Source organism: Hemiscyllium ocellatum, chromosome 8, assembly GCF_020745735.1.
Source record: "Hemiscyllium ocellatum isolate sHemOce1 chromosome 8, sHemOce1.pat.X.cur, whole genome shotgun sequence".
NCBI classification, from domain to species: Eukaryota; Metazoa; Chordata; class Chondrichthyes; order Orectolobiformes; family Hemiscylliidae; genus Hemiscyllium; species Hemiscyllium ocellatum.
The window spans coordinates 33688064-33705576 of NC_083408.1; the positions used below are offsets into that span (position 1 = coordinate 33688064).

At 43.0% G+C, this 17513-nt stretch overlaps 1 protein-coding gene across 2 annotated transcripts in view; it reads left to right on the top strand.

Moving 5' to 3' along the window:
• The window catches only part of ltk (leukocyte receptor tyrosine kinase), a 177444-nt gene extending 163169 nt beyond the window's left edge, over positions 1 to 14275 (top strand). For both annotated transcript variants that reach the window (XM_060828804.1, XM_060828805.1), the window contains exons 14-21: positions 1736 to 1800; positions 3430 to 3559; positions 4916 to 5013; positions 5190 to 5282; positions 6201 to 6302; positions 7566 to 7700; positions 10535 to 10625; positions 11766 to 14275. In XM_060828804.1, coding sequence (XP_060684787.1) covers positions 1736 to 1800; positions 3430 to 3559; positions 4916 to 5013; positions 5190 to 5282; positions 6201 to 6302; positions 7566 to 7700; positions 10535 to 10625; positions 11766 to 12551 — 1500 coding nt within the window. In that variant the 3' untranslated portion in view covers positions 12552 to 14275. The remainder of the gene's footprint in view (positions 1 to 1735; positions 1801 to 3429; positions 3560 to 4915; positions 5014 to 5189; positions 5283 to 6200; positions 6303 to 7565; positions 7701 to 10534; positions 10626 to 11765) is intronic.
• The last annotated feature ends 3238 nt before the right edge of the window (positions 14276 to 17513 follow it).

Below are 17513 nucleotides of genomic sequence, written 5' to 3' on the forward strand. Positions count from 1 at the left end.
GTGGCTTTAAGGGGGTCACCAGAGGACACAGCTTAAAAATACGGGGTAGACCATTTAGGACAGAGATGAGGAGAAACCTCTTCACCCAGAGAGTGGTGGCTGTGTGGAATGCTCTGGCCCAGAGGGCAGTGGAGGCCCAGTCTCTGGATTCATTTAAGAAAGAGTTGGATAGAGCTCTCAAAGATAGTGGAATCAAGGGTTATGGCGATAAGGCAGGAAGCGGATACTGATTAGGAATGATCAGCCATGATCATATCGAATGGCGGTGCAGGCTCGAAGGGCTGAATGGCCTACTCCTGCACCTATTGTCTATTGTCTATAAGTGGCTGGAAGGCTCAGTCACCTTGCCAGAATGCAACAAGTCACTAAACCTGTTCCCAGCACTGCAGCCAGGTTGATAACTAAATGCACGGACCACATCAATGAACTCTTGGTCATGATCAGGGACATCTTGTGGCCTTGTGCATTGAGCTATGTCTCTCCTGTCACTGACCTCACAGAATCCTCCAGTGTGGAAACAGGCCATTCAACCAATAAGTCCACACTGACCCTCCAAAGAGTAACCCACCCAGACCCATCTCCCTGCCCTTTCCCTGTAACCCTATATTTCCCATGGCTAACATACCTAACCTATACATCCCTGAACACTATGGGACATTTAGTATGGCCAATCCATCTAACCTGCACATCTTTGTGATTGTGGGAGAAACTAGAGCACACAGAGGAAACCCACATAGATACAGGAGGAATATGCAGACTCTACTCTGAGGGTGGAATTGAACTTGGGTCCTTGGCACTGTGAGGCAGCAGTGCTAACCACTGAGCCACTATACCACCTCCTGCACCATGACATGCAAGATGGACCATCTTGAAGCACTTGCTACATGATAGGGAATGGTATTTTGTCATCTGAACACCAGTGTTAGGTTCGCGGTGTACAGGCATGGTAGCCTCCCTGTTAGCATTGTGATACATCGCATAGCACCGTTCTAAAGGGTCCAGACGTACTTGATGTGCTTTGGGATGAAAACAGTAGCCAGTGGATTGCTGAGTACCTACCCTTCAGTGTTGAGCTGATAAGGGAAGGGGCAGTGTAAGGTACTGTAGCACCAAGGTTTGAGTATGGACAGCTGCACCAGTGCTCGGCTGCTCTGTACCTTTGCAGGGCTGTGCTGTGATCCTGCAGCATCTTCAGTTGACAGAGTGCAACCTCTTTCATAAGAAGGCTGGGCAGACAGATACCTGAGCTGTGCCTTCTCAGGAATTTATTGTTTGAGCAATGGGTTGGGAATTTATTGAGTATTCCTGTGTATTGGACCAATCTAGACAGAGGTAGCAAATTACTAGCCAGTACAGCTTATGATGGTAAGTAGTTATAGGTCACAATTTAGACCTATCGACAATCCCTTCACAAATCTTTTTTTCCAATGTTTGCTCACCAAGCTGTCAACAATGTTAGGCCTTCAGTCCAGAGATGGGGTAGACAGACAAAACTCCGCATCCAAATCCACCACCAATTATACCTACATACAGCTTAGAAAGTGGCAGAACCATGGCTCGACCCCATCATGGTCATAGTGTTAACGGGCATTGTCACATAGGAAGCAACATTGTGACATCGGAAAACCTTCCAACTAACAATTCCTGCTTCATATGTGCAGTCTGGCCAGCGATTTCTTAAACACTGCTGCAGGTCTTCACATTCATATCATGCTACTTTTGTTACTTTTTACAGACTCTTCCAGAAGTCTGCTCTGAGCAAGATGAAATGGATTTCCTGATGGAGGCTTTGATTATCAGGTAATACTGAAAATTCCTCTATCCTGTTCTGATCCCTCGGTGATCACTTCCCAACTCCTTAATGGATTACTGATAACAAATCAGGAATATCAGTCATGAGTAAGTTCAAGGGGAGTTGTTCGGACAAGCCTATAGTCCTTTTGTCACTTCTCTAACCTAGGCTCACGTCTAGCCACACTAAGAATGTAGCCTTATTGGATGTACTTTCTAGTTTTTACATAATGAGCTTACCTCTTAAACTACAATAAACTTCAAGCTACAGAACGTTAGCACTTTATCTTTATTCTCTAACTTGATTTATCTCATTATTACTGCTGCTCTTTCATATCTATTGGGCATCATTTTGAGCTTTTTACCTTAACAAGCCTTACTCATGTCCTTTATTATGAGTTGTGAACCTCATTCATGAGACTGTTTGGCTTGGTCAAGTCTTTAGCAAATGCCTGATAAAATGGTCCCAACCACCATCACTTCTGCAGATGAGAGATTAAAATGAACAGAAATCCCTTGGTTATAATATAATATAATTCTCTGGTAATTTGCTTAAAACGGTTAGATTGAAGGAAAAAAATACCATCCAGACAGTTGACTAGAGGATAATTCATCAATGATCATTAATGTTTGTAAGGATTGGCTGGAAATTGTGGTCAATACAATTATGACATTAAAAGAAATTCGTGATTTTAAATTTCATGGCAGTCCTGCTCCTAATTAACATTCTGGGCTGGTAGGCTTTATCTGTGAATAACATCACAGTGGAGTTATAAATGCCAACAGAGAAAAGTAACAAAAGCTGAGCAAGTGCTTTGAAATAGGTGAACACTCAGTAGCGTTTCTGAAGGTCAGTCTACAAAACGTGAAGACAAATGAGTGTGCAGTGATGCACAGCTTTACCATGAACTGCATTTCAGGTTTATCTGCCATCCTGTTCCTTGTGTTATATTAAACAAGAGAACAGTTAAGTAATACTGAAGAGGGCTAGAGGCAGGAGGATTGTTTTGTCTGGGTGCCTTTTTGTGCAAGATTTCAGTTTTTGACATTTTTGGTACCTTGTATTTGGAGTGTTGAGAAAGAGTACCTGTACATATTTTTTGAATGAGGTAAAATGCGTCTTCCTGCAAAAGTAACTTACAATTCCATTTCCTAAACTTAGCAATTCCATGAGAAGTACAATCATGGAGTTTATTTTTCAAAAATGAGGCCATTTGGCACATATTATCAGTGTTGGCTCCTTGAAGTAGTTGTCCAATTAGTCCAACTTTTTCGTTCATTCCCCATAGCTCTGTGTAAAAGTTTCCTAATCCCTCTCCTTGAGTTCTTTTACAGTAACTTTAAACTTGCATCCTAAGGCAACCAGCCATCCTCCCAGTTGAAACTCTTACAGCCAGAAATTTGTTAAACTGAATTGTTTAAGGAACTTGTCTATATTTTACACAGAAGTAATCCATCCAAAAATAGACCAATTAATTGAGATGAGAAGTCGAGTGAAGGTGGAATATTTTTCCCCATTATTCCAATAGTGTTAAATATTTTGCTGATTGCTGTTGATAAGTTGATGTTTCTTTGTTGTACAGAACATTTTGTATTGTATCTACGTGTTTTACCATCCTCTCCTCCTGTTTCAAACAGCAAGTTTAACCATCAGAATATTGTCCGATGTATCGGTGTGAGTTTGCAAGCTTTGCCTCGGTTTATTCTTCTAGAGCTCATGACTGGAGGAGACATGAAGACTTTCCTTCGTGAAAACAGGCCCAAAGCTGTAAGTACAAAGGTGAACGTTTTTACAATATTCCTCGGAAGAGGTCTGCCTCCGGTCACTCCTCAGTTTTCACTTGCCTCAGGAAGAGCTCAAATCCATTCAGTCTTTCCTGATAACTATAGCTGGTTCTGTAAAATGGCTGTGAGTCCTTCCTCCGGTTCATCTGGAGACTTTCTGTGTGAAACCAAACCAAGGGAGACATCTCCGATAAAAACAAAACAAAGAACTATGGATGCTGGAAACCAGAAGCAAAAACATTGTCAGCAGTGATTACCACTGAGCCACCGTGTTGCCAAAAGGGGACACAAAATCATCAGGGCGAGAATCTGAGGAGCCAGATTGATTTTCTTACATCCCAGTCCTGATGAGTGTAAGACCACAACCTTGTGAATCCATTCAGCCATGTCTGATTTATTAAGCAAAAGTAAGGACTGCAGATGCTGGAGATCAGAGTCAAGATTAGAATGGTACTGGCAAAGCACAGCAAGTCAGGCAGCATCCGATGAGCAGGAAAATCAACATTTCGGGCAAAAGACCGTGATCGGGAATGAGGCTGGAAGCCTCGGGGGTGGAGAGATAAATGGGAGGGGGAATGGGGCTTGGGCTGGGCGAAGGTAGCTGAGAGTGCAGAAGATGGATGGAAGTGGGGGTGAAGGTGATAGGTCAGAGCACTTCAGAGAACATCTCCGGACCACCCGCACCAATCAACCCCACCGCCCAGTGGCTGAACATTTCAAATTCCCCTCCCACTCTACCGAGGACTTGCAGGTCCTGGGCCTGCTCCATCTCCACTTCCTTACCACCCGACGCCTGGAGGAAGAACACCTCATGTTCTGCCTCGGGACCCTTCAACCCAAGGCATCAATGTGGACTTCACCAGTTTCCTAATTTCCCCTTCCCCCACCTTACCCCAGTTCCAACCTTCCAGCTCAGCACCATCCTCATGACCTGTCCTACCTGTCAATCTTCCTTCCCACCTATCTGCTCCACCCTCCTCTCTGACCTATCACCGTCACTCCCAGCTCCAGCCACCTATTGCACTCTCCGCTACCTTCTCCCCAGCCCCACCGCCTTCCCATTTATCTCTTCACCCCCGAGGCTCCCAGCCTCATTCCTGATGAAGGGCTCCTGCCCGAAACGTCAACTTTCCTGCTCCTCGGACGTTGCCTGACCTGCTGTGCTTTTCCAGCACCACTCTAATCAATAACTGATTTGTTACCTAAAGAGTAGCTGCTAATTTATTTATCGCGGTTCACTGACTGATCTGAAATTGATCGAAGCCTTTAAATGCTCCCCATATTTGGACCATCCTGAATGGAGCACCTCACACCAGCTCCATGTGTTACTCTGTTTCAGACAAATGTATCGACATTGACAATGCTAGACCTTCTGAACATGGCCAAGGACATAGCTTGTGGCTGCAAATACCTGGAAGACAATCACTTTATACACAGGTTTGTCATGACTTTCAGCTTTCCAACTTTATTTTAGGGAGAAGAAAAATGGATGTCTGTTTGTATAGATAGTTCTGCCCTTTGTGGTCACACCAGTAATTATACTGTATATATTGCTCTTGTATTTATTGGTGTCAGTGGTATTTAATTCTGTTTCTGCGTTTGCTTGTTCTTAGGGACATTGCAGCAAGAAACTGTTTACTCACCTGCAGTGGACCCAGGCGAGCAGCCAAAATTGGAGATTTCGGAATGGCTCGAGATATTTATAGGTATGCCATCAATAATTGATGTGCTTGAGCTGAGCTGAGCTGAAGTGAGTTCTGCAACTTTCCAATTGATCACCAGACCTGTACAAACACTTCTATGTCGCAGTGTGCCACCCCATTACTAGGCATCCGATCATCTTTGTCTCAACACGTCTATTAAGCCACACTTCACGTAAGGTGGCACGGTGGCTAGCATTGCTGCCTCCCAGCACCAGGGACCCAGGTTCGATTCCCACCTCGGGCAACTGTCTGTACGGAGTTTGTACATTCTCCCTGTGTCTGTGTGGGTTTCCTCTGGCTGCTCCAGCTTCCTCCCACAATCCAAAGGTCAGGTGAATTGGCAATGCAAAATTGCCCATTGAGTTAGGCGCATTAGTCAGGGATAAATATAAGGTTGGGGAATGGGTCTGGGTGGGTTAGTCTTCAGTGTTGGGCCAAATGGTGTTTCTATATTGTAGGGAATCTAATCTAATCTTACCACACGATGCAGATTTAGCTATTTGTGAGCTTTTAAGGTGGTTGTGCGCATCAACACCTCTCTTCTGTTGCCTCTCACTCTCTCCCCAGTCAAGCCTGGAGCTTCCCAAAGATCAGTTCTAGGCCCCTCTGTTTCTCACCAATAGGCTGCACCTTCTTGTCTCATCCAAGAGCACAACATCTGGGTCTATATGTACACTGACCTCAGACAGCTCAACTTCATTGACATCGGCACCGTCTCTCAGTTGTCAGATTGTTTCTCCCACGTTACTGTCAATTTTTTTTAATAACACCCCGGGAAAGATCTTGAGATGGATTGCAATGTCACAAGGAATTATTATAAAATGAACTTGTTGATAGTATGGGAAGGAGTTATCTTCAGAAGCTTGGCTGCGTTTATAGGTGTGGTTATTATTCCTTCATCTCATGCATCTTTGAATCCAGGGCAAGCTACTACAGAAAAGGTGGACGTGCCATGCTGCCAGTCAAATGGATGCCTCCAGAGGCTTTCCTTGAAGGAATCTTCACCTCCAAGACAGATACATGGTAATATAACAGACCCTTGTAACACAACAAGCTCATGGTAAATCAATTAGGTCAAACTTATTCACTCATGGGATCCAGGCGTCACTGGCTGGGCCATTTGTGAGCTCCAGTTGGTTCATGAGCTTCCCTATCGCAGTCTTTATTGGAGCAGAGGTGGGAAAGTTCCAGAGAACCTACCTGCCGCCCTCCTGCCCATTACCTCAGCACCTGAATTGGCCTTGGGGGAGGGCGTTAGATTCCAACCTGCTCTGGTGCCTGTTTATCACTCAAAGAGTTTACAACTTTCCTATTAGAGCACAACAAAAAGAAAGATGTGTTTGAAATGCAAGGAGGAACAGAAGAGAAACAGTATTACCGAGAGTGAGTTAAGCACAAGCTAAAGATGCAAGAGATTCAGAGCAGTAGCGGTTTAGGCAGGAGTGCAGCCTCTAAGAGTGAGTTCAAACATCCAACATGCAAGAGAAACAAGAGAGTGTAAAATCCATGAAGAGACAACCAGGAATAGGCGAATACCTGGCAAGAGTGGATTGTCTTATGAGGAAAGTCCAGACAGGCCAGGCCTGTCTCCTCTGGAATTTAGAAGAGTTAGAAACTACTTAATTGAACCATATAAGGTCCTGAGGGGATTTGACCAAGTGGATGTGGAAAGAATGTTTCCTTTTGTGGGAGAATCCAGAACTAGGTATTTTACTTTAAAAAAGAGGTTCGCTCATTTAAATCAGAGGTGAGGTAAATCAGAAATTCTCTTAGACATTTGAGCGTCATTGGAATTCCCATCCTCAAAAGGTGCAGAATAGTTAAATATTTTTAAGATGTTGGATGGACCCTTGATGACCATGGGAGGTGATGCATCATCGGGGATGTCTAGGAATATAGAGTTTAAGTTAAAATCAGATCAATCATGAGCTTATTGAATAGCGTGGCCTGTACTTGTTCTTGTTCTTTGTTCATATGTCTGAATGTTCGAAGTGTGGAAGAAGCCTATCCAGACATTTAGCTGCAGCGGTCTGAGACATGGTTCCCAGGGAGTCAGTCAGTATTTAACCATCAACTAACACCAAAAACAGGTGATATGGTCATTATCACATGGTTGTTTGTGGAAGGTTGCTGTTTCAGGAACACAAATTTATGAATACAAATTGTTTGCCGCATTATCCTCTATCTCAGCCTGTAAACTTCCATTGGTAGTAAAGTGCCTCTAGGACCTTCCCAGGACAAGAAAGTAAGCACCGATTTCTTTCATTGTTTCAAATGTTACTGTAGGTCATTTGGTGTATTGCTGTGGGAGATTCTGTCACTTGGATACATGCCATACCCCTGCAAAAGCAATCAGGAAGTCCTGGAGTTTGTAACGAGTGGTGGAAGAATGGATCCACCCAAGAACTGCCCAGGCCCTGTGTAAGTATGTTTGATCTCAGGTTAGTATGAATTTGACTAGTAAGATGCAACAACACCAGGAAGGGCTTAATCTTAAATATTACCGAACCAGAGTCAGAACACTTGACTCAAATCGGATTACTCCTATTGCTAGAAAGAGGTGACTCTCATTATTAGGTACAGGCTCAACAACATTGCTGACTAGAGGTCAATAAAATTGATGAATCAGTTCCAGTGAAGGTGTTGTGGCACAGTGGGGAGCGTTCCTGTCTCTCGTCCAGAAGCTTCACATTCATATCTAACTCCAGCACTTGCCTGCCAAGGAAGGTGTGTTCATAACACAGTCCAACAGGTTGAGATTCAATTTGCAAATCCTTCCAGTGGCAGGAGGTAAAACTGGGAGAGTTTTTGCAACCTCTCCTATGGTGTAAAGGATTAATGCTAAAAATGTAAATAGGTGGTCGACATTATAAGATCATACAGCAATGGAGTCTATGTGGCTTTATGTGAAGGCTTGTGCCAAACCTAGGAAACATTGCTCAATGTAAGATCAAGTTTACCAACAGCCGCACTTCCCACAGTCTCTATCGACCCTAACCGCCAAGGACGCAATCCAAACTTAGATCCATGATAGTGACAGATCTACAATTATTATCCACTGCTACAAACCACAATTTGCACAGAAAAATACCTGTTGCCATAACAGCACAGAACACTGAGTGAACTGTAACACCACAGGACCAATGACTACTGAATATAGGCAGTAGGGAATTAAACCTTTCACAACCTGAAGACATTCCAAGACACATTACAGCCATTAGAGTACTCATTGAAATATAGTCACTATTGTAATCTCAGGAAAGAAGCATCCAACTCTCTCAGACTGCAGTCCATACAGATATTGTGGGAGCCCCATGTCTAGTATTCTAACATGGTGCTGGTTGTGCTCATGGGCAGAACATTTCTAACACCAGAGTTACAATAATTGGCCTCAACATCAAGGCAAGGGATATCCGCATGGTTCCTCCTTCCTGATCATCTTCTGTGGGATGGTGGATTCATGGACATCCAGGGAGGGAGGGAGTTATGATGCTCTCCACTGTTCAGAAAGCTGAATACATTTACTGCTGAGATTCACAGATCAATGGTGACTTGTGCGTAGGAACGGGACTTGAAAACAAATATAAAACATGCCATATGTTATTATCTATTTTTGAGGATTCTGGAAAATCAGCTATTTGTTAAAAGCAAAACCTGAAGTTGCTGGAAAAGCTCAGCAGGTCCGGCTGCATCTGTGAAGAGAAATCAGATTGAAGGTTTCGGGTCCGGTGACCCTGAGGACCACTGGACTGGAAAGGTTCATTCTGATTTCTCTTCACAGATGCTGCCAGCCCTGCTGAGCTTTTCCAGCAGCTTCTGTTTTTGTTTCTGTTTATAGCATCTGCAGTTCTTGCAGTTTTTATTCAGTTAGTTGTTAGGATAGGCCACAGACATTTAAAGGATGTAATACATGAATGAAGCGAGGGTAAGACGATTTGTGGCAGAATTCCAGGAGTAACGTAAAACATCAAAATAATTTTTATTGTCCAATCTCAAACAACACTAAATATAGGTAATAATGATTAAATAATTAAGATAATAATTCTTAAACAAAATGTCAGCTTCAACTTAAACTCAGTCCATTAAGTGGACTTAACCCAGCTTAATGTCTTTTACTATATTTTTTACACTGACAGGCTTTAAAATATACAAAATACTCTGGAAAAGAGTTCATTTACAGTCTTTGTCTGGCTACACAGATCATCATTTACATTTTTGGTATATTCCTAGCAATGTGATTTCCTGGCATCAGTAAAGATATTACTGACAATCACAAACCATGTCCCCTCTAGACACAGACTCACTAGACATTCTCTTGGTATCTCTTCCACAGTGGACTTCTCTCTTACAGAACCCTGTCCCATTCTCTCAAACTCACTCCTCCACTCTAACTACATAGATCTGAGCTATTTGATGAAATAAAGTACACCAGCTGTCTTCAGTCTCCAGGTTAGCCTTCCTCCCTCTTACTTATATTTTTAAAAGCAAACTCAAAAACTTTTGTTTCAATTTATTTCTCCATCCTCAGCAATTTTCTCCATACCAACCTCAGGGTTTTCCAGCATTGAGTATCTCTCAGCTGTGTTAACATTTCAAATGTTATTTGTAAATCAAAAACACATACACAATAAACTGTAAATAAAAAAAAGTCCAATTCACTTTAAATCAATACCAGAACTATGCATCTTTAACCCTACAGTAGGGATAGGTATTGCACAAACATTCAAGGAGACAAAGAGAGAAAAATGGGAAGGTCTACTTCATACAATGTGAAGCACTTCAAAGCACTGTGGCAGCACTCACTCTGCTGACGGTGATAAAGGGCCTCTGAGACTTAGGCACAGTATCCAGGTCTGCACTCCAATGCAGCGCTGTAGAATTGATGCAACATCTGAGAAGCAATCCTTCTGGTGAGATGCTTAGGTCAGGGTAAAAGGTCCCAAAGTGCTCTTCTGATAAGAACAGGGGAATTTTCCCTAGAAACCTGGCAAATATTTATCACCAACCAATATGTTGAAAGCAGAATATCAAGTCATTATTTGTGGCTGTTTGTGGGACTGTGTTATGCACAATTGGGTCATTGCGTTTTCTTGTTTATAACCATGATGATTTCAGAAGTCCTTTAAAGCGGTTTTGGGATGGCTACAGATCATGAATGATATTATGTAAACTCAAATTCTTCCTGTCACAATGACTTTGTTTAAAAATTGGCAAACGAGGGCATTGGGTGAATTTATCTGATTCTGTTCCTTTAGGTATCGCATTATGACCCAGTGTTGGCAGCACCGACCAGAGTATAGACCTGATTTTGCCACCATATTGGAAAGAATTAACTACTGCACACAAGTACGGAACATTCTCAATAAAAACATAGGAGGTAGAATTGGTGGCACACAAGGCCAGTGGATTCAGATTCATTTTTAATACCTCACTTGATATTCCTCTGTTGTAATGATAGGGTTCCAAACTAGTCTGTTTGAATAAACAGCTATTCTTCAAGGCAATTAAAAAGTGCTAAGGGATCAGGCACACAGTGACAGTTGAACTTATTTGATTGAGCTATCTTCATAGAAAGGAACCAAATTTATGTTTAACAATAATGTAACTGCGAATTCCCAGACTATGAGCTCAGTGGAGGAAAAGATGTGATATGTTTTTGGGGGAGCATGTCAGGGGGAGGGACAACTAAGGAACCATTGCCTCAAAGCGAAAGTGGTGGTTCAGTGGCTCAGTGGTTAGCATTGCTGCCTCACAGCGTCAGGGACCAATTTAAACCTCACGGCGACTGTGTGTGGAGTTTGCATGTTCTCCCCATGTCTGTGTGGTTTTCCTCCGGGTGCTCTGGTTTCCTCCGACAGTCCAGATATGTGCAGGATATGGGCGTGCTAAATTGCCCATAGTGTTAAGGGATGTGTAGGCTGGGGCGGGGGGGGATGCTCTTCGGAGTGTGATTTGGACTCGATGGCCAAATGGCCTGCTTCCACACCGCAGGGATTCTATGAAAACAAAGGCTGGTGGTTTTGAAGAGCATGAGTGTAAAACAAGGCCCAAAACTTGGGGGGTGGGGTGGGGCTGCCAGCCAGCCAGGGATTGCTTCAAGTGACCCCGACTGCACTGATTCTGATGTCTTACTGAAGGCCTGAGTGTCAGTCAAGATGCAGTAAGATGCCTGACTGACTGGCAGATTGGGGGGACAGAAGTCAGGCTAGTTTGCAGGTCCACGGAAGAGTTTTAGATAGACGCTGTTCTAATGTATCGAAGACTAAAGGGAGAAAGCAGGAATGGGGTGTTGAGTTGGCCGTGGTTACATTGAATGGCAGTGCAGGCTTGAAGGACTGAATGGCCTACTTATCCTATTTCAATGGTCCTATGTTTATAATACTCAAGCTGAGTGTCTTATACAAGTTCAACATCAGCTCTTTGCTGTTGTACTGTGTAACTGGAAATCCGCGTTATGGTCTAATTGCCTTGCTTGCTCATTTTCAGGATCCAGACATTGTCAACACCCTCCTCCCCATTGAGTACGGCCCAACGGCAGAGGACGAAGGGAATACGGTGGTGCGGCCTGACAGCCCTGGTGGTGTGACCCCACTGCTGAGGGTCAGCTCGGGTCTCACCCCTCACGCTGCCAGTCAGATGGCGGAGTTCCTGCAATCCGGATCGAAGCTCCAACACCTTCAGGAGTTTCCAAAGGGAGAGAGCTTTGGTGCCAAGATGGAGAGCAGCCATCAGATGGCCCCTGGCAGTGGCCACTGGCTTTACTACGAAGCTGGGGCCGGTCACTCCTCTGAGGCTAAACCTCAGCAGGAGCAGAGGCAGATGAACCAGACCAAAACCTTGTGGAACCCCACTTACGGATCCTGGGTCTCTGAGAGTTACCAGAGAGCAGTGGCGCTCTCCAAGGTGGCGGAGAAGCCACTGAACGTCCCTGAGAGGGAGGATTCGGGCTTGGATTGCAACAGCAGCTCTCCTCCAAGCTCCCGGGAATCCCCTTCCCCAGACAGCCACTGCCCAGTTGGAGAAGTTGGAGGCCAGTCTCTTCTGAAAACACCAAGCTTCCCCTGCGGAAACATCAACTATGCTTATGATGGCCTGGGCTGTGATATAGAGGGTGTGCGGCTACCATCGGATGCAAGTGAGGAGGACGGTTCCAGGCAGAAAATACCAGCTGTCAACAAGGAAATGCATTGCCTTTGCAACCCAGAGAAGTCAGCCAGAGATCGTGACTCAGGCCTGTCACTGTCAGAAGACCTCAGTATCACCTCTGTATAAGGATCTGAGACACATGCCACATTGTCTGGATCTGCTCAGTTCAATTCGAATCCATAAGAGGCAAAGAGACACAATTCCATTTGACACTGTACCTAGATTGGATTGCGAGCTCCTCCAAGGCCAGGAAATCTTGATGGGGCTCAAGGTTGGAAATAAGCAATCTCACCAGATTGGAAAGCCATTAAAAGTTTAGACAGGATTCACTCCGTTCATTTCTCTTTGATATTATTGACTTGATAGGAAGAGTATGTAGCCTAGAAGATTTCTAATCTGTAGCAGTTTCCACTTAGGTCCTCAAATCCCCCTCCTCATAAATTGAACTCTTGGCTAAGTGCCATTTTCTCTATGGAACAGCCCAGCAAAGAACTGATTAATCCGATTGACTCGTTGTGGTCAGTCCAAGTGCCAGAAGATGCTAGAATGTACTTTTCTGACACCAGCAATGCGAGAGTGGGCAAGGGCTAGTTCTTTGAAGTCATTGACTTATTTTAATAGGGGAGATCCAATGTTCTGATGGTACAGATTGGGATCACAGTTCATGCTGAAAGTCCAACACTGGACCCATTGAAATACCTCGACCAACTATTTCCCAATTTTTCGCACCAGTTTTTTAAAGAGTTGTCCATCTGAAATCATCATGAGCTGCAGCTTCATCCCTGGTTATCACCCCCAGGTGTACTTTGAGAATCATTGAGAGACACGCATCTTGTATCCCTGCGACCCGAAGAAATATACTGGGGAGAAACGTCACTTATTAACAGAGGATTCATGAAAAAACTGCATTGATGCTTTTTAGTATCGTCTAGTGTCAGAAAGAAATGCTCCAATTTGATTTTTGGTGTGTTCCCCTTCGAAGACTGGTCTTTGTAGAAGTGTTCAGTTTTTTTTGTTCAGTATTTTCTGATCTGAAATGAGAATTGGAGTGGGGGAGTGATTTGAACAATAATTGGGGTGGCGACTATGTAACTGAGTATTTGTCTGATGTTCCTATAGTTTGACACAAGTTTCTCACCTTAACCGTCCAACTCCATTCAGCGTCTCCTAACCACTATCCCGCCCACTCCCCCACCGCCCCCCCCCCCCCCCCAACCAACCGTCCTGGCTTCTGTCACACTTACATCATGGTAGGAAATTCTCCTAAAGCTTTCAATAAATCTTTGACTTTAAATTTCAAATAGATCATTCTTATCCCAGGTCCACCATCATTTGGTCAGAAAACCCATCCCCCCACATGCACAAGAGTCTGTTGAATGTCTTATGGGTTGGAGACATGAAGACTGATCTATTGACTCTTTGTTCTTTCTGAGCAAGTGAAGGTTTTTCCAGAAGACAGTAACTTCAGCAAAATTAATTAACAGTGCATCATCAAAGATGGCTCCAGAAGCTCAGTGCTGGATTTAGACAAACGTTCCAATTAGTTTCAGCTAGAAGTGCATTGAGTGCAAGGTGGCCAATGTGGGGTGTTTTGTCATACATCTTTCCCCCCCTGCTCAGTCAAACAACTATTCCCCTTTCAATGTTGTTGAATATTGTTTACAAGGACATGGGTGAACACAACATTTGTTCAATGCCTTATTATTTTTTACTCATGAGTTGCTCTCAGCGATTCTGGAGGACTGCCAAGATAATTCAACACCCTGCTTTATGTTAACTCCTGTGCAACAGTTTATGTTTATTTTGTCCAAATATTTCTTTTGGTTTGAACATTGAGGATTTGGAGGTTGGACTTTTGACATTAAATGTAAACAAATGTGCCAATTATGTAGACCCTGAATGTGGAATCTTTTCAGCTTGATCAGGTAGTTAAACACTGTGAAATAACTTTAAAATAATAGTTAATGTCAAGTCACAGTTATAAGTTATTTTTTATCTGAGAAGCTCAGTAGTTTACTAATGCACTTAACTCAATTGCTGATGAGAACTAACTTGCTTCAACTGATGAGCAAAAGTAAAATTCTGTGGATGCTAGAAGTCTGAAATAAAAACAAAGCAGTGTAAATTCTCGGTGCAGAAAGAAACCATAAATATTTACAAGTTGGGTTTCTGAAAAGTGTCCTATTCAACTTGAAATGTAAACTGTCTTTCTCTCTCTCTCCACAGAAGTTGCCAGACCTGCTGAGTTTCTCCAGAAACTTTCAGTTGTTATCCTCTTAGCCTGCAGTACATCCAAGAAAGGACGGGATTATTTGAATTCCAAAACAAAATATGACAGATGCTGAAAATGAAGTAGGAAGTGCTGGTAACACTCAGCAGGTCAGGCAGCGTCTGTGGCCAGAGAAACAAAATGAATGTTTCAGGTCAATAGCCTCTCACCTAACCTACTGTCTCCTCGTGTGGCTTGTCATCTCATTTTGTCCAATCACAGCTCTTGTGAAGCACCTCGACACATTTCACTACATTTAAAGCGCTCTATAAATACAAAATTGTTGTTGTTCTAACCACGCTCAGGTTTTTGTTTATGTTATAAAGACTGTGATTGGTCTGACCGATCTCAACTCCTATTTTGTTACACAGATCGTAATTGGTCTAAGTAAGCTTGCTATTTGGTTCATGTTGTAATGATAGTAATTTAGTTCATGTTCAACACTCTATCATTGGTCTAAGGAAGGTCTAATATTTCTTTATTCCTCCTGGGGGTGGGGAGGAGAACAGAAACCATTGTTGCTTCACAATAATATTAAGATATAATTTCTTTTATGTTGACTTTTGCATCTTTTACTTTTTGGCCATCTCTCTATAGAGGAATGTCTCACAAATTGCATATCTTTCAGTTATAAATAGAAGTGTATTAAAGATGATTAACACAAAAAAGCGTGAGTTCTCACGATAGCTGGTTGCCACACAGAGGCCCAGTTTTCAGTTCCTCATTAGCTTCAGTTCATTTCGTGGCGGTGTTAGTGGCTAGAGTTAGTTTCTGGCCTGAGGCTGGGAAAGGCCAGGAAACATCAGCCAGGGTTTCTACCAGAGGTCAGTACTGAGGGATAGAAGGTGGGAGCAATATTATACATAGTGAGGGCTGGGGTGGACATGGAATAGAAGAATTAATGGTGATGAAAGAAGATAATTGTTGAAAACTGGCGTCAATGCCATCTCAGTTTCCCCATGATATTTGAGTGATGACCAGTGATTGGGCAAAATGGGAAACAGAGGTAAGCCATTTGGGCCACTTGGCCCACTCCACCATTTATCAAACCACGGCTGATCATTTACCAGCATTCCCATATCCTTTGCTGTCATTAATATCACGAGATGCCATGGGGTGAAGAATTTCATAGATCTGCCGCCCTCCAAGTGAAGATAAAAGAATGTACATTTCAGTCTTCAATAACCTGTCCCTCACTTTGAGGCAGTGACCCCTGGTTCTGAACTCACAACAGGGGAGAGACGTTTACCCTGCAAGAATTCTCTAAGTTTCGATGACATGCTTTGAAACTCTACAGAATACAGGCCTGGTGTCGTCAATCTCATAAAAGAATCCAGCCACCCCAGAGATTAATCTGGCAAACTTTCAGCCTCGTTGAGGCTCTATACAAATGCAGCAAATTGTCTTTACCTGTTTGCTCACATCCCCTTGCGCTGAAAGCTAACATACTGTTTGCCTTCCTAATTGTTTCTGCTCCTGTACATTAGCTTTTAGGTACAAGGACAGCTGCTCTCATCTCTGATTATGTAAAAAATATTGTGCTTTTTTTAAACCAACATGGACTCACTCATTCGGATTATATTCCAATTGTCACCTTCTTGCCCATTCACTCACCCTGTTCAAATTCCCTCAAAACCTCCTCAACTCCCAGCTAATTTTGTGCTATCAGTAAATTTGGAAATGTTGTATCTGGTCCCTGTCCACATATGAACTCTGTAGATTGAGCTGCCTTTGGAATTCTGTAGGACTGGAGCTGATATCAGATGGAAATCACTGAGAGACAGAAAAGAATGAAATTCTACCTCAACTGGAAGGATAAATTGCCCATACTCCGGCTGTGAAGACACAATAGTAATGAGCTATTTCGGGGAGAATTCTGCACAACACAATGGGGTGGGTCAAATCATAACTGGAATAGAACCCTCTCACTGGGATAACATGCTCATAAATTTATCAATCTGTGAGGAAGTTGTTCAATCCAGTCTCCTCATTAGAATTAATTGTACAGAAGTCTAAAAGAGTTTTAGCATTTTCAGGAAATAAATTGTGCAAATTTATCCTGAAAACTCCAATTTAGCAAAGGCTGTACCATTTAGGAAGACCAAGACACAAGGGAAGCTCATAATCTCCAAAGTTTCCTGTTTGTGTTTACAAATTATCTTTATTTTGATAATGTATATTCTTTTATTGTTACCAGTACAATAATTTTGGAACTCTGTATTTAGTAGCATTGTGGGAGCATCTCACATGTGCACTGCGGCTAACTTTTCAAAAACAATTCAGAATCTGCAATAAATGTTGGCCTTGCCAGGGAAACTCTGATCCACTGCTTCTTCTGGGAAGTGCCACAGTGTGAAAATCTGGGTTACGCTTAGTGTCTTAGTATGGTTGTGATACCATTGTAGGGAAGCAAATGACACCCACTCAGTTCATGGATGCATTGCAAAATCAGAGATGGCATATGGGCTGGTGAAATACTATTGTTTGGATGTTCAAGCCTAGCGGATTGGTAAACCCCACTGACGTATTTCCAATGCAGCATGCATGCAGTTTTCTGCTGGTGAGCTGTGTACAAGAATCTTATGACTTCAAATGGAATGTATTGCCCAGCTCTCTCGGGTAGATCTAAAATGATCCATGGCAGTGTTTCAGAGAACAGCAGATGGGTTTGCTGGTGTCCTGACAAACATTTATATCTCAGCTGACAAGAACATCTTGTCACTGTCATAACACTATTTGTGGGACTTGCGGTGTGTAACTTGGTTGCTGAACTTCCTACATTACAAAGTGACTAGACTGAGAAAAGTTATTTGCTGTAA